The sequence below is a fragment of the Chelonoidis abingdonii genome, chromosome 8 (genome assembly GCF_003597395.2).
Source record: "Chelonoidis abingdonii isolate Lonesome George chromosome 8, CheloAbing_2.0, whole genome shotgun sequence".
NCBI lineage: Eukaryota > Metazoa > Chordata > Testudines > Testudinidae > Chelonoidis > Chelonoidis abingdonii.
Window position 1 is genome coordinate 106,402,391 of NC_133776.1, and position 23,695 is coordinate 106,426,085.

The following is a 23,695-nucleotide window of genomic DNA, read 5'->3' on the forward strand; positions in this document are numbered from 1 at the left end:
TCTCGGCTGTGAGTAACCAAGGTTTTCCGTCCTAACTCCTTCTTATTTGTTCAAATCTTTATACCAAAAGTCTGTGATACAAAGGAACCCTCAAATGCCAAGTAAGTCGGCTATGATGCTCTTTTGTGGTGTATTTTCACATGTAATGTTGATTTGCTGACTGCTGGTTAATTGGGCTATCTTCTTATATTGCAGAGCCTGTATTGATTTTCTTAATGCACAAGATTATTGTTTTCTATTTTCTTTTCTTTTTTTTTTTCATATTAATTTTCTTTTAAAAACACGTGTGGAAGTTCTTCTTTTTCCTAGGGAGGGCAGGGACCGGGAAAAGCCAGAGCTGTGGGCTATTTTCTATTGCTCTTCAAGAGGGAAGAGCAGGCACAGGGGAAGGCAGTTGCGCAGAACTTAGCGATCGGAAAGAATGCTCAAAGCTAGCGTTGGTCTTTGGTCACTCAATTGTCCCTGAAGCGATCGAGAAAGAACCGAGAAAACAAAAAAGACCCCTGGTATACAAATTCCCGCCCCTGACTTTAAACAATCCAGTTCTCTGATTGGTCCTCTGCTCAGGTGTTTGGTTACCCTTTCCAGGTAAAAGAAACTTAACCCTTACCTTACCTATCTAGTTATGACAGACCATCTAGAGTTACAAAAGTTAGGACTTAAAACTCTTGGTGGTTTTTTTTTTTTTAATAACAGATATAAATCCTTGTGTTTCAAGGCATAAGGCATGGGGGCTAGAAAGAAACTTTCTGTGAGGACTGTTTATTCCATAACTGCTACTGCAGGGTTTCTTGTAACTTTCTCTGAAGAATCCAGTACAGACCTCTGTCTCATAGAATACTGGAGAAGGCAGACTGCTGGTCTCCACTTGTGTTAATTTCAAAGTGATGAGACAGATGTGAGTTTATGCTTTATGCAGAACATTTTTGGTCTTTTTTGAATTTGCCCTTTCTGTGCTTAGGACTTGAGAAACCTGGGTTCAGTTCTCTCCTCTACTCAGACGCTCCCTGTGTGACCTTGGGAAAACCACCATGCCTCAATTTCCCATTTGTAAAAGAGGGAAAATAGCACTACCCTACCTCACAGAGGGTTTTGGGAGGATAAATACATTAAAGATTGCGATGCTGTCATACTAGTGTGGTGCGGGGGCCATGAGTACCATAGATAGATAGTTATTTGTTCATTGGAACCAGAGCTGTTTCTTTCTGTAAGCCTGAACTAGGAATTTGCAAGTTGACGATTATTGGGAAGGTGGTTCCTGGATTATGGTGGTGACTTTAGGATGGCTCAGTCTTCCAATTCTAATACACAGGTTGAAATTTGTGAGCTGTAAGATCAGGGAAGAGCACATACAAATGGTAGCTTTGTTGTTATGTATGATTGCCATATCAAAACAGAAAAAAATTGGCCCGTCTAGTTCAACAATGTCTGTACTTGATGCTTGGCCAGCCACTTATAAAATATTTCCACTTTCAGATCACTTTGGATTTAGGAGGAAGAGAGTTCCTTAATCCTGTATAGCTATCAGCTTTTTCTCTTTCATTTTTCAGCCTTCTTCATTTTTAATTTCTTTTTCCCCCTTCCTTCTGGTTTATGGGAAAGGATGAATAGTCCATTTTATTTGATGTGCTTTTTATATCAGCTTAATTCCAGACCTTCAGATCCTTCATGCTACTGCTCTTCTCTACACACTCTTCCACTTCTGAGACAGGACAACTAAAATGGAGCACTATATTCAGCTGAGAACTTTTTATCTATTTTATTTTCTCTAGCATATGTATTACAGTATTTTTGACTGCTGCAACACATTGCATGGATGTCTTCATTGGCCTGCTCAAAATCTCATTTTAGTTTTGTGAGATCATTGTTAATCTAAACCCATGAATCTCAAATTTAGTCCATAATTTTTTCCTGGGAAAAGAGCCAGGTTGTGCTGTTTTAGTGCTGTGTACCATACTGTGTCTGAATTCGTAAATAAGGTTATAATTTGTATTGACTGACTTGCAGCTTTTGAATTTCATAGATGGAGTGAAAGGCGCATTATGTTCTATTCTGGCCACCTGCACAATGCAGATCCTAGAATTTGACCCAGTAATTCCTATATCTATCTCCATAATGTGTGGTTAAACTAGAACATGTTTCTTAGAAAGATCTGATTTATTGATTACCTTTTGGTGATCTGTTCCACTGTGTCAATGCATTATTAAATTAATGTATTTTCTAGGAATCAAGATTCTTAGCCATGTGAGAATTTTATTTTATATAGAAGCACAGGTGTGTATGATCTTCAGACAAGTAAAAAAGGTAGATTCTTAATACGTGTTTACGATCTAAATTATACATAACTGAGCAAGGAATGACACATGGGTTGGGGATGAGGAGGCAGAATAATGGAAAGAAGAGCTACAATAACACTGGTCTACAATTTTTGAGAAGTCGTCTGCTTCAGAGATAAAATGTATTTATTATGTATTTTGATGTGCTGAATTCAAATATGACAATTAAGACAACTGATGAGCTACTGTTTCTACGATATTTAAGTTTTTACATTTTATGTCTATGTATATTGTGTAGATAGTAGAGTTTTAATCATAAATTGTAAATCTAGGTCTTTTCATGTTTTTGTGGTTGCTTTACATGATATTTCACCTGTCCTGTTTATGTAACACTTTAAAAATCAGCAAACGGGTTATATAAATAAAACTTATTATGAAACAAAAGGCAGAAAACTATTATGTACATAGTTTAGTCCTATTCAGTGTCTACTCGGCGCTTCTTGGCTTGTCTCTTGTATTCATTAAATGGAGCATCTCTTGTCACTGTCCAGCAATCGTCTGCAAGCATTGATGGGCTCCATTTGCCCTGATAGCATTTCTCCATTGTTGCAATGTCCTGGTGAAATCGCTCGCCGTGCTCGTCGCTCACTGCTCCGCAGTTCGGTGGAAAAAAATCTAGATGAGAGTGCAAAAAATGTATCTTTAGTGACATGTTGCAACCAAGGCTTTTGTATGCCTTGAGGAGGTTTTCCACCAACAACCTGTAGTTGTCTGCCTTGTTGTTTCCGAGAAAATTTATTGCCACTAACTGGAAGGCTTTCCATGCCGTCTTTTCCTTGCCACGCAGTGCATGGTCAAATGCATCATCTCGAAGAAGTTCACGAATCTGAGGACCAACAAAGACACCTTCTTTTATCTTAGCTTCACTTAACCTTGGAAATTTTCCACGGAGGTACTTGAAAGCTGCTTGTGTTTTGTCAATGGCCTTGACAAAGTTCTTCATCAGACCCAGCTTGATGTGTAAGGGTGGTAACAAAATCTTCCTTGATTCAACAAGTGGTGGATGCTGAACACTTTTCCTCCCAGGCTCCAATGACTGTCGGAGTGGCCAATCTTTCTTGATGTAGTGGGAATCTCTTGCACGACTATCCCTTTCGCAGAGAAAACAGCAGTACTTTGTGTATCCAGTCTACAGACCAAGCAAGAGAGCAACAACCTTCAAATCGCCACAAAGCTGCCACTGATGTTGGTCATAGTTTATGCACCTCAAAAGTTGTTTCATGTTGTCATAGGTTTCCTTCATATGGACTGCATGACCAACTGGAATTGATGGCAAAACATTGCCATTATGCAGCAAAACAGCTTTAAGACTCGTCTTCGATGAATCAATGAACAGTCTCCACTCATCTGGATCGTGAACGATGTTGAGGGCTGCCATCACACCATCGATGTTGTTGCAGGCTACAAGATCACCTTCCATGAAGAAGAATGGGACAAGATCCTTTTGATGGTCACGGAACATGGAAACCCTAACATCACCTGCCAGGAGATTCCACTGCTGTAGTCTGGAGCCCAACAGCTAGACTAGAGCCAATCAACAATTTTAAGCATCATTTTCGTTCTCAGTGACCCAGAATTAGTAAAGTTTGACTACATTTATTTCAGAAGCATTTTGGCTGTAGAGCAGTGTAATAAGAATGCTTTGCCATAATTTAACACTTTGTTGTGTTAAATAGATATATTTTGGCAAAATAAATTTGGTATAAAAGTCAGAGTACCATTTTTTAAAACAAGATCTCTTGTTCCTCATAGCTTCTAAAGTAAGAGTAATCACAAGCAAAAAGAACACTTTATTTCATCCCACGTGGGGATTATTCACATACAATGTAGATAAATGTGAGATAAAGCAAATAATGCAAAAGGGCTCTATTGGAAACAAGACTGTAAAGTTGTCTGATGAGATGGCCTGAGCTTGGCTACATTATCTCAAAAATCTGCTGATGTAGCGTTGTTCCAAAAGTAAAACATATATCCCTTAGGAGGACTGGTGTGCAAAACAGAAGACACTCTTGGATCAGGTTACCTGTTAAGGCAAGAAATGTATTATGCTAAATGTGGTAAAAGCTGCATGCTGTAGACTAATCACAAGATGTTTGTTCTGAAAAGTATAGTCTAATTTTAACTTGACCTATTTAATAAAGGGGAAGGTAACAAAATAGTAGGGACTGGGGGGTATATGAGAAGGAACAGGGATGAGAACCAGAAGAATACAAGGTTATTTATGGCAAGAGCATTCTGGAAAAATAATCAATGTGTGGATCCTCAGTATAAATGACTCTCCTTGGTTTTATGGAAGAAGGGGGCTTGAGGAGGGATTTGGATGGGAAGGCATTCCATGTGTAGAAGGGCAGCATCTTAGACCACTTCTAGAAGCTACTTAGTTTGTCCTCTAAACACCTTATTCCTTTCTTTTCACACTAGCTCTGTAGAGCTATTTAGTTGGCCACAGAAATCTTGTTTCAGGAATTAAACATCTCTGTATATATGACTTTCTTTTAGATATTACATTCACAACTGATTTTTCTTAATGTAGTGGAAATATATTTAAAGTTATTTTTGTCTTTAAAAGTGACTTGCGATGGTTGGAAAGGGGAAAATTGATCCTTTTTTTAGTTTGATACGCAAAGGAGACCTGTGAGGGAAGTTTTTGTTTTTTGTATGTCTACCTCAGAAATATTGGGGATTTCAAGTCCTTTTTGTTGGGGGTTGGAGATGCGTGTGAATTTGTCGATGACTACAATGTGGATTAGAAGCTCTCTTCGCCCTTAACTGGTGGAAGTAGAGTGTGTTGTTCTCCCAAGTCTGTGAATTAAATAGATGTCACAAAAAAGCAAGCAAAGCTTTTTAAACAATCTGAATAAATCACTTGTCTCCTCAGATGGGTTTCACTTTTAATTTCTGTAATGTCATAATCCTTTTTTCTCCAGTTGTCCTTACTCTTACAGGGTAGACAAGATGTTTCATGCCTTGACCTCAAAGCAGCAAAAGACACAAACCCTATTTTCTTTTCTGTGAAGGTTACCTGTATGACCAAATTAAATGTAAAAATAACTTTCTGCTGTCATCTTACATAGGCCATATGAACTCTAACCACACATCTCTCATTACAGAGCTGTAGCAGCCTACTTACGAGCCTTGAGTCTGAGTCCTAATCATGCAGTTGTGCATGGCAACCTGGCGTGTGTGTATTATGAACAAGGACTGATAGATCTGGCAATAGACACCTACAGACGTGCTATTGAGCTACAGCCACACTTCCCTGATGCCTATTGTAATCTGGCCAATGCTCTAAAGGAGAAAGGCAGTGTAAGGAGCATTTGTTTTCTTGCAGTCTGCTGTATTTGAAAGGTTCAGCTGATATTTATTTCAATGCCTTGAATGATGATGAACTTTAAGGTGGGATGTTGCCTTTAGTGTTTGATTTGCTTGTCAACTTGTAGGAGAAATAATAGGAGGAAAAATGCTCCATCTCAAAGCTTTTAAAGGTAGACATATTTGCTCCTGAAGGAATTATGCACCAAAAAATTAAAAATTATGCACACATTCTAAAATTCTGCAAATGTTTTGTCAATAAATGTGGCTTCAGCATGGTGGTTGAGAGCACCAGTCACTGGTTGCTTTTGAGGTGGGAGATCTGGTGCAGGGACTCTGCAGTGAGGCTGTACCCAACCCGAACACCATGCAAGAGCTGGGCCTCCCTATCTGCGCCAGGTGCAGTTGGTTTGGGTGGGCAGGCTCAGCCCAGCAGAATCAAAGTGTGGAGGGACTTATTGTGGGGGTGATCCAGGTATGAGATGAGAGGTTCCTGTATGGGGCAATCTGGGTGCGGGTGGCTCAGTGGGAGATCTGGATGCAGGGGGTCATTAGGGAGTTCTGGATGCAGGGGTAATGGGACTGCAGGGGATCCAGGTGAAGATGGTTGGGGTTCAGGAGCAGTGGGGTCTGGGGAGCTTAGGGAGGTCCAGGTGAACTGATTGGGGTTCAATTGAGTAGGGGGTCTGTGTGGGGGACTCATCTGAGGGGTCCAGGTGTAGTAGGGTAGGGCTTGTCAGGGTGAGGGTTCGATGGGCCTGCTTAATGGGGGAGCCCCAGCTGCTGCTGAGGGGATGCTGCATGCTGAGTTCCCGCTTCCCTCTCGCAATTCTCCTATCCCCCCTCTCCTCACTCCCACATTACTCTCCCCTCGCCCTATGCCACCTCCCCCATTCCTTCCCCACTGCCTCTTTCCCCATTCCACCCACCCTCCTCGCCCTACCGCTGGCACTCATGGTTGCACCAAAACGAGGAAGGGTTCCTAGCACTCAGAAGGGGAGCACAACTGGCACTGAGACTCAAGAGGCATCATTCAACTGCAATCATTGGAGCCAAGACGCAGCCGCCTTCAGCTGGGCAGCTCTGCACTTACAGAAAGAGTGGGTGGATGGGTAGTGGCATGTAACCTCGTGTGCCCCCCATGCCTTACCTCTGTTTGTGGGGGCATTCCCCCCCCAAAATTGCTCCCATGGTCATTTTCTGCAGGGAAGCACAGTAATTCTTGGGGGGAGTTCTTCAGGCATGCAGTCCTGAAGAACTCTCCCCAAGAATAACATATTGTAGTGGTGACCTTCTCATTGATATATTTCTGTGGCAGCATTACTTAAACAGCAGTTCCCTTGCTTGTGTATTTTAAGTACTGCTTGAAGACAATTCCTTTTGTTTCTAAGGTTGCTGAAGCAGAAGAATGTTACAATACAGCTCTTCGTCTGTGTCCCACACATGCAGACTCACTTAATAACCTGGCAAACATCAAGCGAGAGCAGGGAAACATTGAGGAGGCTGTTCGCCTATACAGGAAAGCTCTTGAGGTACATTTGGATATGAGGAGGAGGGTAGGATGTGGACAAAAAAGCTGGGAACATATGAGGGGTGGATTGTACTTGATAAAGAAGTAGATAGAGGCGGTGGTATTTCTGTTTAAGATTTGATTAATTTGCCAAGGAGAATAACAATGGACAACTATGGGGGGGGGGTAGCCGTGTTAGTCTGTATCCACAAAAAAAAAAACAAGGAGTCCCGTGGCACCTTAAAGACTAACAGATTTATTTAGGCATAAACTTTCATGGGTTAACCCACTTGTAACTCTTCTGCAGTGTGATGCCCTTGGAAGATCTGAGGGGCAAACTAACTCTCTCCTTTGTTTTCTGTAGGTGTTCCCAGAGTTTGCTGCTGCCCATTCAAATTTAGCAAGTGTTCTGCAGCAGCAAGGAAAGCTGCAGGAAGCTCTGATGCATTACAAAGAGGCTATTAGGTAAGAATTTTGCTTTTTAAAATTCTCAGAGACTGGTGACAGGAATTCTGCAGTCCTCGAGAAAATGGCTTACAACTGTTATGCAAACCAGTAATTGAATAGCAGTCTGGATGGGCATTCTTAGAGGACAGGCAACTTGTACTGTGGATAATGTATGGTGTGTGTTTTAATTTTAGAATCAGCCCCACATTTGCAGATGCTTATTCCAATATGGGGAATACTTTAAAGGAGATGCAGGATGTTCAGGGAGCTTTACAATGTTACACCCGTGCCATCCAGATAAACCCTGCATTTGCTGATGCCCACAGTAACTTGGCCTCTATTCACAAGGTACAGCCATGTTCATAGCTTTTTTTATTTTATAACACGGTGATGCATTTGGCAAACTCATTCCTGAATCTGCTTGTGCTTGCTGATTTAGTCTCTTTTTTTGCAGGATTCAGGGAACATACCAGAAGCCATTGCTTCTTATCGCACTGCTCTGAAACTGAAACCTGATTTCCCAGATGCTTATTGCAACTTAGCCCACTGCTTGCAGGTGAGGAGAGAGGGGTGTGACTGTAATTCTTTTGGAGATTACTCTAATGTAAATATCTAGGACTAACCACATATTAAGGATATGTTTATGTATATGTTTTAAAAGGAGCAGAAATAAGTCTTAGTCAAATTAGAAAATAAGACTGTGGAGCCGTTTTCTCTTACAGAACAGTGCTTGGGTCATAGATGATTTGAAATACAAATGAGCTGTAATGGTTATTAAAATACTTTTCAGGTACCTTTTTTTATCTCTTGGAATGGAAGAAATGTTAATCACAGTCCCATGTAAACAGAACTTCTCAAAGCTTTGACCGGGGTTTAAGGTTGTTTAAAGTATTCTAACTAGCCATTTAATTTTTCATAAGAATGGCCATGCGGGGTCAGACCAGTAGTCCATCTAGCCCAGTATCCTGGCTTCTGACAATGGCCAGTGCCAGATGCTTCAGAGGGAATGAACAGTATATGAGCAATTATTTTGTGATCCATCCCCTGTCATACAGTCCCAGCATCTGGCAGTCAGAGGCTTAGGGACATACAGAGCCGTGAGTTGCATCCCTGACCATCTTGGCTAATAGCCATTGATGGAACTCTTCTCCATGAATTTAGATAATTCTTTTTTTGAATCCGTTGTAGTTTTGGCCTTTACAACATCCCCTGGCAACAAGTTCCGCAAATTGAGTGCATTGTGTGAAGTACTTCCTATTGTTTTGTTTTAAACCTGCTGCCTATTAATTTCATTGGTGACCCCTGGTTCTTTTGTTTGTTCTTTTAGATTGTCTGTGACTGGACAGATTATGATGATAGAATGAAAAAGCTGGTCAGCATTGTAGCTGATCAACTGGAGAAGAATAGACTGCCTTCTGTCCATCCTCATCACAGCATGCTGTACCCCCTTTCTCACAGCTTTAGGAAGGCTATTGCTGAGAGACATGGAAATCTGTGTTTGGATAAGGTAGGAACTTTGAAGACTTTTCCATGTACTTGGTTATACCTGAGGAAAAACAGATTGTGCATTGGTCAATTACATTGAGGTACGTAATGCTAATTTTAAAATAGTCGTTCTCAGGCTTCAAATTTACCACCTTGTTGAGATTGATGGGTCTCTTTTGCTTCCTGGTTTTGTGCAGTTTGGTATTCTCTGATATTGGGAAGAGGTCAGTCAGATTTAACAGCCATCAGGTACGACTGCCAAAACCTCTTACTCTGGCAATTCCTCCCTTCTGCCCCCAATCTGACAGAGTTCTTTTGTGTGTGCTGGAGTGGTGTAGCGCGTCAGTCCCAGGAGAGCTTTTCTCTCTCTCCAATGTAAGTTGGTCCAATAGAAGATATTGCCTCACCCACCTTGTCTCTCTAGAATCCTATGTTGTTCCCTCAATATCTGATCCTGCCTCATCTCCACACTGACCTACCCTAACCATGGACCCGTAGGTGGGACTCCTTTTTAGAACCGATGAACTCAGCTTTTTGCTTAGACTAACGTGATCTACTCTCTCCTCCATTGCCTAATTGTATTGCCAGTTCAATGCACTTAACATTTATCAGCCTGTATGCAGAACTGTAGTGACTGGCCCTATTGCTCCCTTAGTACACGAATCTTTTGATCAAATTTTGGTACATGGCTTTTTTCTTTAGAGGATGTGTAGACTAAGCTGTACACTCAGGCCTCCATTTGAACTCAGATTTGGGTAACACAGCTCGGCCTGTGTGAGCAACAAATGTGCAACCCTCTGCCTGAAATATGGGAATTGGTCAGATATGGTTTTCAAATATTATTGGGTGATAAGCAGAAACATCATCAGTGCTGTAGCATAGAAACTTAAATATGGGGAAAATTAATAACTCCGTGTAATTCTGAAAGTCTATCCTATTTACTGTCTCTGCTCTTGGTGCTGCAGATTTTTTTTTAAATTTTATCATGTCTCAAAAAAATCTTGTGAATTTGATTGCCAGATCAACGTCCTTCACAAGCCACCATATGAGCATCCAAAGGACGTGAAGGCTAGTGAAGGCCGGCTTCGTGTTGGCTATGTGAGCTCTGATTTTGGAAATCATCCAACCTCCCACCTAATGCAGTCAATCCCAGGAATGCATAACTCTGACAAATTTGAGGTAAGAGAACATAAATAGCATGCTGAAAGTTTTAAATACCCAGGGAGTCTGTATTAGCTGTAACCCAGGGAAGGTAAAGTGCATGGTTATGCGGACGGTTTGAGGTCACGTCCTCTTTCCTGGCGGTTCTTGGTGTATCACCTTTTGGAGGAGGAGGTGTCTCTTATACCCCAATAGCAGTTCATCTTTCTATTTATGAAGTGGCAGTGAAAGACCGCATGGAGATTTATCCCATCCTCAACTAGAGACACATAAGGGAGGAGCTGTTAATCATTGGGAGTACCCAAGGCACGGAAAAGGAAGTGGCTGATGTCTTGTGTGTCCCAAGATATCTTCTAGTAGGGTCTTCCCCATTTAATCTTTTAAATTTCTTCATCATTTCTCATTTGTCTGCACAACCTGTCTTACAACAAGATCAGGATACCCAGTAATGCTACTGAACAGTAGCTGCATATCTGTCTGTCTAAAACTCTGCCTGCCCCAGTCACACTTCTTAATATTTATTGCACATTCTTATGAACCATTTTCAAGAAGACATGACCACTACACTCTCCCTCTATTTATATAGTTATTTCTATTAAGGGGTCCTCACTAGCTTCCTGTGTCCTGGCTACTCATTTGTAATTGAAACTGGAAAACAGATGTACAGTTGCACATATTCAGTCACTCCCAGTGGAGTAAGAATAAAATACCCCTAAAAATTGCTGGTTTTCTGAATTACTTTTGGTATAAATGGCTTCTTCAAGTGATAGTCCCTATGTGTATTCCACACCAGTATGCATGTGCATCATGCCCCTGAGCCCAGACATATTTAGTAAGCAGCATCCATTGGTCTGCACATGCACATCTGTTCTCTTTGTGCTCTAAACCAAGAGCGTAAAGGATGTTTGGGACCGATATCGCTCTAGTTCCTTCTTACCACTGCATGGCCTGAGTCAGAATCTTCTGTGTCCACAGCTGTTTCCTCAGCTGACATTCTGTAAATATAGCGTAAATAGCTTTTAGTATTTTTAAGCTATAAACATAGTATAGTGTGGTTGGTTTGCCCCCCCCCCCCCCACACTAAGGAGATTCCCGCCAAAAAGCTGGGATTATGCATGGGGTTCAGTAATTGTTTTTGCTCCTTCTCGTTTTCTGTAGAACATCAGTGCTGCCTCTACAGCAGTTTCATCATCTTCCTTAGATAAGGCAGTTATCCCATCTTCATGTTCTCTGCTTGACAATTTCAGGCAGTTACAGGACCTCCTGCACAGGGTGGTACCTGAGCTGCAAATTGAACTTGAAGTAGTTCAGGATCCTAAAAAAGATTGCTGGACATATTGCAGCTCTCTGGGCCCAGTCGAGCAGCCTCTCCTGATCAACAAAGCAAACATGGATCCAGCAAACACAGTGTGGGACACTCCCACCCCCAAGAGCACGAAGCAGTGCTCTTTTGTTCCAACAAGGGGGAGAGGGGTCTATTCTTGCACCTACCACCTACCTTTTTCAGAGGTAGAAGTGGCCAGTGAGGGATCCAGGCTGAAAAACCAAAGAACTGCTTCCTCAGACAAGGGCGCTAAATGCCTCATGTCACATTGTCTGGAGTGGTTCATGACTGAGAATGCCAACCTCAGGGCAGACTGTCAAAAAGCAGCACAGACACCCCAAATGGGTGGTATGTTCTAGAGTAAGATTTCACTAACCCAGTAACAAATGTGAACTGAAGCACCAAAACAGTCTTGGTATGGAGTCACGGACAATCCCTTTGAGTTCTCAGTCTACCTTGCCACCTAGGGAAATTGGATTTAGTGATAAATACTCGCTTACACTAAAGTCCACAATATTCAATATCAAAACCACAATATCCCAAGAGAGTAGTCGCTTACCCCAGGTCAATTTGTACCTTAGATCTCATACCAAAGACTACACTTATAGCCAATCTTATAGTAAATTAAGGTTCTTCGAGTGCTTGCTCATTTTGATTCCATTGTAGGTGTGCACAGTTGTCAGAGATACTTGCCTTAGCAGTATCTGTAGGGCCGGCTGTGGAGCCCTCTAGAGTGCTGCGCGCATGCAGTGGTATATCAGGCACTGCTGGTCCTATGTCCTCGCAGTTCCTTCTTATTGCCTCTGGTGGTCAGTCAGAATGCCTCTGTCCCTTGCTTTGCAGGCGGCTAGTGGTTCCTTTTCTTAGCCTGGTGCTTCTAGTTGTAAATAGTGTTATTGTTTGTTAGTTAGTAGTTAAGCAGCCATTAAGTGTTCAGTTAGTTAGGGTCCCAACGGGGACTTTGCCCCCATGCCCCAGTCTCCAGGGTTTTAGGCCCTGCTCCACATGTAATAGGCCTATGCCTGTTAGTGACCCACACAATAGTTATCTGCAGCCTCGCGGAATCCCACATGAAGGGCATTGTCGCATCTGTAAGAACTTCCGTCCTCGGACACAGAGGGACCGTGACATACAACTGAAGGCCCTCCTGATCTTGGCTGCCCTGTGCCCAGCTTCATAGCTGGTTTGGTCCGAAACAGCAACCAGTGCTTTGGTTTCTGTTCGTAGTGTGCCCCCTGGCACTGATCCCCATCACTGGTGCCAAAGAAGACTGCACCGAGCAAGCCTGATAAAGGCGTTGTGGGCAAAGGTCCTTGTTCAGGGTTTAAGCCCGCTCTGGACCCCAACAAGGGCTCTGCTTTGGGGAGTTCCTCCTCCTGAAAAGATCTGCCACTGACTCTGGGGAGAGGTACAGGGTCCAGGCTGACCATGCAGTCGACACTCTCATCATTCAGTGCAGAGCCAAGAGTGTTTGGCAATGGAACTGGTTAAGGCTCCCCTCAAGGGCAAGCCCACCGGTAAGGCCTCACACAAGACGAGCGAGCACCACAGGTCTCTAGAGCCAAGACAGAGCTCTAAGTCGCCATGTTCTTGAGCTTCGCGTTGGCCCAGGTCTCTGGCCCGTTGTTACCATCATCGGTACCATGCTTCCAGTCCCTGTCTTCGCACCAAAGCTCTCCCAGGCATAGATGATCTCCCTGGCACTTGTCCTTTTGTCACAATGGTTGCAGAGACCTGGAGGCCGCTCTCCCTGCTCCCGGCACTGGTCGGAATACTCTCATCCCTGGTGACAACAGTTAGCTGTCAGACCCAGGCTTCGACCACTCTGCCATGGTCACCGGAGGGTGACGACTTCTCTGAATTGGAGGCACAGTTCAGCCCCTTGCTCAGGCAGCAATGGGAGGGTGCGTCTGTGGCATCGGTGCCGGCCTGGCATTAGGGCCAGTGGCCAATCCAATGGCCTTATTGGAATGCCTCGGAGGTTCCTGTCATGCTATTGCCCCACTCCCACCAGCCCTCTGTCACCACAGGCAGAAGTCAGCACCTGTGGCACCGTCAGCACCAGGTTTGGTGCAGGACGCTCTGCTGGCCCTCACGGTTGAGGAGCTAGTACCCACCCCAAGGCCATTCTCCCCAGCGGGTGAGGACACTGTTGGACCTCCCCTGGCGGTCCAATCATTCTCTTCCTCTCTGGACGAGGCAGTGATGGGCCACTCCAGAGCTAGCCCAGTGGATGATTTCAAGGAGCATCAGGCGGTGCTCCGTAGGGTGGCTTTGAACTTGGGCCCCAAGGCAGAGGAAATGGAGGAGCAGAGAGGGACATTGTTTAATGTGCTCTTGGCAGCCACCTCAGCCCGTGTTGCACTCCTGGTGCATGAGGGGGTCCTGAACATTGCCAAGTCCCTCTGGCAAACATCGTCTTCTGTTCTGCCCATATCCAAGAGAGCGGAGAAAAAAGTACTTCATCCCTGTGAAAGGGTCAGAGTACTTATACACCCACCCTCCACCGAGATTGTTGGCCACCCCTAAAAATAGAGGCCAAGAGGCTGGACTTGTTTGGTTGCAAGATTTATTCTATGGCCAGCCTCCAGTTTTGGGTGGCTAAACATCGGGCTCTCTTGGGCTGCTATAATTTTAAACTTGTGGGACTCTCTCCTCAAGTTCAAAGACTCCATGTCCAGGAGTTTGTAACCCTGGTGGAGGAGGGTACCATGGTGGCTCCATGCTCCCTCCAGATGGCCTGGGAAATGGCTGATTCAACTGCCCGGGTGGTCGTCTCTGTGGTGATTTGAGGCAAGGTTCCTGGCTCCAGACGGCAGGCCTGTCCTTGGAGTTGCAGGCCTCTATTCAGGACCTCATGTTTGATGGTGTTGGCCTTTTCTCCGACCAGATGGACATGCGGCTGCACGGCCTTAAGGACACACGGGTGAGACTCTGCTCTTTGGAGATACATACTCAGACGTTGAGGCAGCACTAAGGGGCCAGAAACCCTCATTTTGAGGGTGCGCCTGGGAGCAACACACCAGCCATTGGCCCAGATCCTTCCCGCACTTTCTGCAGCCACCTTTTTCCCTTACTGTTTGGCCTGGTACAGTGTTGCATTGGATCACTGGGTCCTGGACATAGTTGTCCAGGGCTATAATCTGCTATTTTTGCCCCCCTCCCTCCCCCCGTCCCTCTTTAGGGACCCTTCTCATGAGCAGCTCCTGGGCTTGGGGGCTGTGGAATAGGTTCCTTGGGATATGAAAGGAAGAGGATTCTATTCCCACTACTTCCTAATCCCGATGGCAAAAGGGGGCCTCAGACCCATTCTGGACCTGCATGCCCTCAACAAATATCTCAAGAAGTTGAAGTTCCGCATGGTCTCCCTGGTCTCCGTCATCCCTTACCTGGATCTGGGGGACTGGTACGCCGTGCTCGACTTAAAAGGACACTAATGTCCAAGTGTCTGTATTCCCGGGACACAGGTAGTTCCTGTGCTTCATAGTGGCTGGGCACCACCTCTAGTTCACAGTGCTACCCTTTGGCCTGTCCTCAGCCCCCAGGGTGTTCACCAAATGCGTTGCACCAGTGCCGGCTTACCTCAGATGTCGGAGGGATTCAGATCTTTCTATATCTCAATGACTGGTATATCAAGGGTAGGTCTCCGGGGCAGGTGCAAAGGAGCCTCGATATGGTGCGTTCCACCTGAAGCACCCTGGGTCTGTTAATGAACACAGAGAAGTCTATGCTAATGCCAGTCCAATGCATAGAGTTTATCGGAGTGGTTCTCGACTCCACACAGACCAGGGCATTCCTTCCCAAAGCGCACTGCCAGGCCATGGCAGACTTAATCTCCTACATAAAAGCCTATCCACTCACCGCACATGTCTGCGGCTGTTGGGGCATATGGCTGTGTGCATATATGTGGTCAGGCATGCCCAACTTCATCTGAGGCCTCTGCAAACCTGTCTGTCCTCAGTTTACATTCCCAACAGGCACCTCCTAGACTGAACGGTCATGGTACTGAGCCATATTCTATTGTCGTTGTTCTGGTGGTGGGACCCTGAGTTGGTGGGACCCTGAGTTAGTGCTCCAAGGAATTCCTTTTGTGTCCCCGACTCCATCGTTCACGCTGGTCTTGGATGCTTCAGATCTGGGCTCGGGAGCCCACCTGGGCAAGCTGAACACCCAGGGCCACTGGCTACATCCCAACATAGCCCTCCACATCCATGTCAAGGTGCTCAGGACGGTTCACCTCTCCTGTCAGGCTTTCTTGCCCCACCTGAAGGGCAAGGTGGTGCAGGTCCTGACAGACAATACTGTTGGATATATTACATCAGCGGGCAGTGTGATGCCAGGTCTTCAGCCCTTTGTTAGGAAGCACTCAGCCTCTGGGACTCTTGTGTTTGGTACAACATTCACCTGGTGGTTGCCCACCTCCCGGGAGCCAAGAACGTCATAGCAGATTGCCTCAGCAGGACCTTCTCATCCCAACACTAATTATGGCTCCATCCGGAGGTGATCAGCCTAATCTTCCGCAGGTGGGGGATATCTGAGGTGGACTTGTTCACATCATGGCACAACAGGAAGTGTCATGTGTTCTGCTCTTTTCAGGGCAGGGACAAGTGCTTTCTGTTGGATGCTTCCTGATTTCGTGGTCGAGCGCTGATGTACGCCTGCCCACTGGTGCCCTTGATCCACAGGGACCTGGTAAAGGTGCAGCCAGGCAAAGCCATTGTCATCCTTGTGGCCCTGTCAACTCTGTTTTGGCATGCTGTTGAATCTGTCGGCAGCCACCCCTCTGCAGCTGCCTCTTGGACCGGATCTGCTGTTCCAGAGCAACATCAGTTTGCTGCACCTGAACCTGGTGGCATTGCACTTGACAGCCTGGCTGCTGCATGGCTGAGTGGAGAGGAGCAACGATATTCTGCTGGTATCCAGCAAGTCCTGCTGGGCAGCAGGAAGCCTTCTACCCAAGCCACCTATATGGCAAAGTGGAAGCGATTTACGTTTTGGGCCTCAGATTATCACATCCGTGCAGAAGAGGTCCTGCTGCAGGATGTCTTGGACTGTTTGCTCCACCTTAAGCTCCAGGGCCTATTGCTGTCTTCAGTCACGGTGCACCTGGTGGCCATTTCGGTGTTCTAGCTTCTGGTCCAAGACAGGTCAATCTTTGCCCACCCTATGATGGTGTGGATTCTGAAAGGTCCGGAGTGCCTTTACCTGCATGTCCAGGACCCCCTTGGGATCTGAATCTTGTACTGTCAAGTCTCATAGTTCTCTTTCCACTAAGTAAATGACAGATTCAAAAGGGACATGCCCTTCTGCTACCATGGCGGAATTACCTCAGGTATGTCTTCACTCCAATCCCATTAATATCACAGGTCCTACAGAAAATTCATAGCAACAGAGCTTGAATGCACAGGCCCAGACATGCAGCTCTTGTGACATCCTCTGCCAAACCTCACTGTAACCTTCAATCAGAAAACTTCTTTTGCTGGGATTGTTGTGACCACATTCCTTTGTTGATGCCACATCATCTCTTCCCCTCCCCCTCATTTTTTTTGTAAGCCACTTTATCCAGTGTGCCTGCAACTGGAGGTCTCTACCAACTAACGGTGGAGTACTGGAAACTATTAATTGCAGCTATCTGATCAAGTTTTAATCAACTCTTACACATTCCCTTTACAGTTCCTTTTTCATGGACCAATCTCATGAGGAAATTCCCAGTCAAGAAGTGAACTCGTTTCTCCATCATGTAGCCATAAAAGAAGTTCCACCTAAACATCAGGGGAAAAGGATTCTACTCTCCATACTTAGCTACCCAAAAGGACAGAGGCAGGCCCATCGTTGACCTACACTGACTAAGTATGTTCATCCAAAAACTATAATTCTGCATGGTTACATTGGTAGAAGAATTCCTTCTGTAGAAGAGGGCACGCAGTTCTCAGCTCTCGAGCCAAAAGGCTGTACTTCCACAAAGACATTTACCCATCCCACAGAAGGCTCCTCAGATTCCTCTTCAGTCAAAATTGATACCTATTCAGGGTACTTCCATTTGAGTTAGCCACAGCACCAGGGTCTTTACCAGAGTTTTTTCAGAGGTGGCAGCTTGGATGAGAAGAAATGGATTGGGTTCACCTTCTTCCTATAACTTAACTACTGGCTCCTAATTGGTACATCATATGAAGAAGTCCAGTTGGCAACCCATTTCCTGTTTTACCTACTTAGTTCTCTAGAAGTTTGCATCAACAACGAGAAGTCCATGTTCATCATCCCCCATAACATCCATAAACTTCATAGGAGTGACTTGGGCTCTTGTTGTGGTTGATCCTTCTACTGATTTGAGATATTCCATGTCACGGGTGTTCTCGTAAACAAGGTCATCCATAGGGCCCAGTCTTCAGTCACAACACGCCTGTGCCGCTCATGCACGTGTGCCAGGCTCCATCTCCATTGTCTGCAAACCTGTGCATCTACTCCCCAGAGAGGGGTGACATCAATGCCAAAATGACAATTCTATCCAAGGCTCCTCTGGACTTGTCTGGTGGACAAAGGTAGAAAAAGTTTGAGTGGGGATCCCTTTTGGCACGCCAGCAGCCAGGGTAACCATGATTACTGATGCTTCCTTTTTTAGGTTGGGGAGCTCATATGAATGATCATACTGCACAGTGATCATACTGCAGGTTGACTGTTTGAATCAGTAACCAGTAAATATTAGATTTACTAAAAGTAAAAATGTTTGCATACCTTGTCACTGGATCCATGTCACTTTTAACTGTAGAGTTGCATACTGTTCTTCAGGACTTATCCACTGATTGGCTGGAGACTCAATAATGAAAAATGGGCTGAGTGTAATATCAATCCAAAAGTGAGACCAGTTGTGAAATTGTTACACTTCTAACAAACGCTTAAGCTGCTTGTATGCAATTTTTGTAACACTCATTTAGGATTTTTCGTGTTCAAAGCACTTACAAAATAACTGGCTAATGTTTGTGTAAAATAAAATTAAGTTTAGTCCTAAACAATTCCCTCTTTTGAATGAGGATAACAGAGCGAGTAATTACATAGCATTTATGATGAAATTTTAATCAGTAGGCTAAATTTCATGTACTTATATTAACTTGTGGTGCTATATATCCTAGGTGTTCTGTTATGCCCTTAGCCCTGATGATGGGACAAACTTCCGTGTAAAGGTGATGGCAGAAGCAAATCATTTCATTGACCTCTCTCAGGTGAGCTTTCATTCTTCTGAATTTTTAGCATGTTTTTCAGAAATGGAGATCTCAGCCTGTGGTTAAAGATCCTGGCTACAGTGAATTTCTTGGAGCACAAATTATGCTCACAGGTAATGGTAAGAGTGAGCTTAAGAATTCTTGAGTTTGTGGTAGTGTATGTTAGGAGTTTCATTGTTATGGAGGGAATCAGTGGGCACTGTGTGAACTTTGAGTGTGACTATTGGCATTTTATTAATGTGAGTGGCTCTGTGGATTAACACGATAGTCATGCACATAGCCTAAGTTGGTCAAGGAGACTTGCTACAGTGGCTGAATATTTTGGTTTTGATTCTTGGGTACATTAAGGCTGCTGTATGCTACTCAAACAATAAAAAGCAACCATGGCTTAACAGGTTGGTGAAAGATTCCACCTGCATAATGGAATAACTGAGAGATTTAGTCACTGGAGCAGCGTCTACCTCCGTCACCTCTTGGATCAAAGGATGTGTGGCAAAGGTTTTACTACATAATCCTCAGATGCAGAAACAGTACCTGGGGTTCAAGGATGGCTGGCATAAATTAGAGTAGTCTTGCAAATCCTCTAACACTCCATGATTTTCTTGGCCTCTGTATTCACGAACAAGGTCAGCTCCCAGACTGCTGCACTGAGCAGCACAGCATGGGGAGGAGGTCACCAGCCCTCTGTGGAGAAAGAAGTGGTTCAGGACTATTTAGAAAAATGATGAGCAGAAGTCTGTGGGGCCAGATGCACTGCATCTGAGGATGCTAAAGGAGTTGACAGATGTGATTGCAGATCCATTGGCCATTATCTTTGAAAACTCATGGCAATCAGAGGAGGTCCTGGATGACTGGAAAAAGGCTAATATAGTGCCCATCTTTAAAAAAGGGAAGAAGGAGCCTCATCTCAGCCCCTGGAAAAATCATGGACCATGTCCTCAAGGAATCAATTCTGAAGCACTTGAAAGGAGAGGAAAGTGATCAGGAACAGTCAGCATGGATTCACCAAGGGCAAGTTATGCCTGACTAACCTAATTACCTTCTATGACGAGATAACTGGCTCTGTGGATGAGGGGAAAGCAGTGGACGTGATATACCTTGACTTTAGCAAAGATTTTGTTACGGTCTCCCACAGCATTCTTGCCAGCAAGTTATAGTCGTATGGGCTGGATGAATGGACTATAAAATAAGATGGACAGAAAACTGGGTAAATCGTTGGGCTCAACAGGTAGTGATCAATGGCTCCATGTCTAGTTGGCAGCCGGTATCAAGTGGAGTGCCCCAAGGGTTGGTCTTGAGGCCAGTTTTGTTCAGTATCTTCATTAATGATCTGGATGATGGTGTGGACTGCACCCTCAGCAAGTTTGCAGATGACAGTAAACTGGGAGGAGTGGTAGATAACGCTGGAGAGCAAAGATAGGATACAGAGTGACCTAGACAAATGGGAGGATTGGCCAAAAGAAATCTGAGTTTCAACAAGGACAAGTGCAGAGTCCTGCACTTAGGACGGAAGAATCCCATTCACTGCTACAGGCTAGGGACCGAATGGCTAGGCAGCAATTCTGCAGAAAAGGATCTAGGAGTTACAGAGGACCAGAAACTGGATATGGTCAACAGTGTGCCCTTGTTGTCAAGATTAACGGCATTTTGGGCTGTATAAGTAGGGGCATTGCCAGCAGATCGAGGGACGTGATCGTTCCCCTCTATTCTGCATTGGTGAGGCCTCATCTGGAGTACTGGGTCCAGTTTTGGACCCCACACTACAAAAAGAATGTGGAAAAATTGGAGAGAGTCCAGTGAAGGGCAACAAAAATGATTAGGGGGCTGGAGTACAAGACTTGAGGAGAGGCTGGGGGAACTGGGATTGTTTAGTCTGCAGAAGAGAAGAATGAGGTGGGATTTGATAGCTGCTTTCAGCTACCTGAAAGAGGGTTCCAAAGAGGATGGATCTAGACTGTTCTCAGTGGTAGCTGAAGACAGAACAAGGAGTAACGGTCTCAAGTTGCAGTGGGAGAGGTTTAGGTTGGATATTAGGAAAAACTTTTTCACTCAGAGAGTGGTGAAGCACTGGAATGGGTTGCCTAGGGAGGTGGTAGAATCTCCTTCCTTAGAGGTTTTTAAGGTCAGACCTGTCAAAGCCTTGACTGGGATGATTTAGTTGGGGATTGGCCCTGCTTTGAGAAGGGGGTTGGACTAGATGACCTCCTGAGGTCCCGTCCAACCCTGATATTCTGTGATTGGGGCTGGGGCTGGGACTGGGGCTGGGACTGGCCTGGAGGCTGGACAGCATCAGGGGGATAGCTTAAAGCCATCCCCATGGACCATGCAATAGGCAGCTGATATGCCACTTAGAATCTGGGCTCTTGATGTCAATTTAGCAGATACACCATTTTTACTCAACAGAACTGCTGTTCTTCAAGAGACCCTCTACATACTTGCACTTGCAAAATGCATTCCCAGAGCTGCTAATCTTCAGGAACATTGGGGAAAGCACTGCTTGTTGAGTACTTCCCTCGCAGAACTTAATATTTAATGCCTAGCTTGTAAAAGGGCTATGTAGTCCCATTCCAGTTCAGTTCTAATCACTCCATGTAGTTATAGGGACCTTTCCTCTGTCCAGGAATTTTAATTGTTAAAGCCTTTAGTTAGCTAATCAATTAATAGATTTTAAGATAAGACTAGACCTTTGTGATGGTCTAATCTGACCTCCTGCATAACACAGGCCATGAAACGTCACTCGATAATTACTGCAACAAACCCTTAACTTCTGGTTGAGGCTAGAATGTATCTGTCTAAAAAGACCTTCAGATTTGATTTAAGGACTTCAAGTGATGAAGAATCAACTACCTTCCTAGGTAAATTGTTCCAGTGGTTAATTACCCTAATAGTAAAAATACATTTAAAAGTTCCTTATTTTAGTCTGAATTTGTCTAACTTTTCAGATTCCAGTCACTGGATCTTGTCTCCTTTGTCCACTAGATTAAAGAGCCCTCTGTCAAAGATCTTCTCCCCTTGTAGATAACCACTTACCCTTTTCTTGGGTAACTTAAAAAAATTAAGCTTCATCAGTCTTTCACTGTAAGGCAGGTTTTCGAGATCTCTAATTTTTGAAGCACTTTTTAGTCTTTTCCAATTTATGAAGATTTTTTTTTAAAATGTGGACACCAAAATTGGACATAGTATTCCGGTAATGGTCTCCCCTAATTCTGTATACTGTGTTAATTCCACCTCCTTACTCCTATTTCCTAATCTGCATATACATCCAAGGACTGTGCTGGCTTTCTTAGCTGCCATCTCACCCTCAGAGCTCTTACATAGCTAAAGTTGGGTAGTTTTGCCATTGCTCAGTTACCTTATAATATGGACCTAGAACCTTCATTCCTTCTGGTCATGGTCAGCCAGCTGTCCCAAGTCATGGAGGCAGCTATGCGCACCTGCTGCTCTACTTGAGAGGAGCTCATTTCCTGGATCTCTGATTAGTATGACGGGTCTTCACACCTCCAGCTCTCTCATTGATAGGTCGCTTTGTACTTCTTTCATTGAGGAGTGATCACAAGCCCAGTGCCTGGATCCCACATCCTGTCAGCTGCTCCTGTGAGGGTGACAGAGCAGCCTACTCCGAGCTTCAGAGTCAGGCAGCTCAGGAGCACCCTGGCATTGAAGTTGGTGTTGGACAAATTGAATCTGTGACAGTGTTGCCTAAGCTTTCTGCAGACATTTAGGCCTCATTGACACAGAAATGGGCTTTCTGGCACTGTGACTTCACTGGTTTTGACTTCTGAGAAACATGTCAGTGCTGGCCCTTCATTAATAATGGGAGCTGTGCAGATAGATACTGAGGCAACCTGACAACAAGCATCTGCTCTGTACCAGATATCCTGGTGCCAGAGGTTCTCTCAGCACTGAAGAGCTATGTTCTGTTAGAACATACTGATGTTATATACTGGATAATTTTAGGCCTGTCAGTCTGACATTGATCCTAGGCAACATAGTAGAGTGACTGATATGGGAGTTGGTTGATAAAGGATTTAAAGGAGGGTAAAATAATCCATGGCAGTCAGTGTGGGTTTATGGAAAACAGTTCAACAGAATCTCTATTTTTTGATGAGATTACAGATTTTGTTAATAAAGACAATAGTGTTGATGTAATATAGTTAGACTTTTGTAAAGTATTTGACTTAATACTGCTTGACATTTTTTGATTTAAAAACATTAAATGGATTGAAAGCTAGCCAACTGATAGGTCTCAAAATGTAACTGTAAATGAGGAATCATCAGATGGGTGGGTATGTTTCTGTTGAGTTCCCAGAGGGATCGGTTTGGCCCTATGCTATTTAACATTCAGAAAAGACTCAGTCATAGTTTGTAGATGAAACACAAATTGGGGGCGTGGTAAATAATGAAGAGGGCAGGTCCAAAGATACAAAGCGATCTGGATTGCTTGGTGAGCTGTGTTTTTTAATATGACTAAATGTAAATGTATACATCTAAGAACAAAGAATGTAGGCCATACTTCCAGGCTGGAGGGACTCTTATCTTGGGAAGCAATGACCCTGAAAAAGATTTGTGGGTCATTGTGGATAATCAGCTGAACATGAGCTCTCTGAGAGATGCTGTGGCTAAAATGGCTAATATGCATCCGAGGATTGGAAAGGGGGAATCTTGATTAAGAGCAGAGGTTATTTTACCTCTGTATTTGGCATTGGGGTGACCACTGTTGGAATTCTGTCTCCAGTTCTGGTGGCCATAATCCAAGGTGGATGTTGATAAAGTGGAGAGTGGTCAGCGAGGAGCCATGAAAATGGATGGAGATGGAAAACATGCCTTGATAATGATTGACTTAAGGACCTCAACCTATTAAGCTTGTCAGAGAGACGATTATGGGATGACTTGATTACAATCT

The 23,695-nt window shown here is 44.4% G+C and overlaps 1 protein-coding gene across 3 annotated transcripts in view; it reads left to right on the forward strand.

Annotated features, from left to right (window-relative positions):
- The window catches only part of OGT (O-linked N-acetylglucosamine (GlcNAc) transferase), a 79,269-nt gene that overhangs the window by 28,645 nt on the left and 26,929 nt on the right, over window positions 1-23,695 (forward strand). For all 3 annotated transcript variants that reach the window (XM_032793901.2, XM_032793902.2, XM_032793904.2), the window contains exons 7-14: window positions 5,447-5,642; window positions 7,040-7,180; window positions 7,523-7,623; window positions 7,800-7,953; window positions 8,060-8,161; window positions 8,933-9,112; window positions 10,111-10,269; window positions 18,703-18,792. In XM_032793901.2, the coding sequence (XP_032649792.1) occupies window positions 5,447-5,642; window positions 7,040-7,180; window positions 7,523-7,623; window positions 7,800-7,953; window positions 8,060-8,161; window positions 8,933-9,112; window positions 10,111-10,269; window positions 18,703-18,792 (1,123 nt within the window). The remainder of the gene's footprint in view (window positions 1-5,446; window positions 5,643-7,039; window positions 7,181-7,522; window positions 7,624-7,799; window positions 7,954-8,059; window positions 8,162-8,932; window positions 9,113-10,110; window positions 10,270-18,702; window positions 18,793-23,695) is intronic.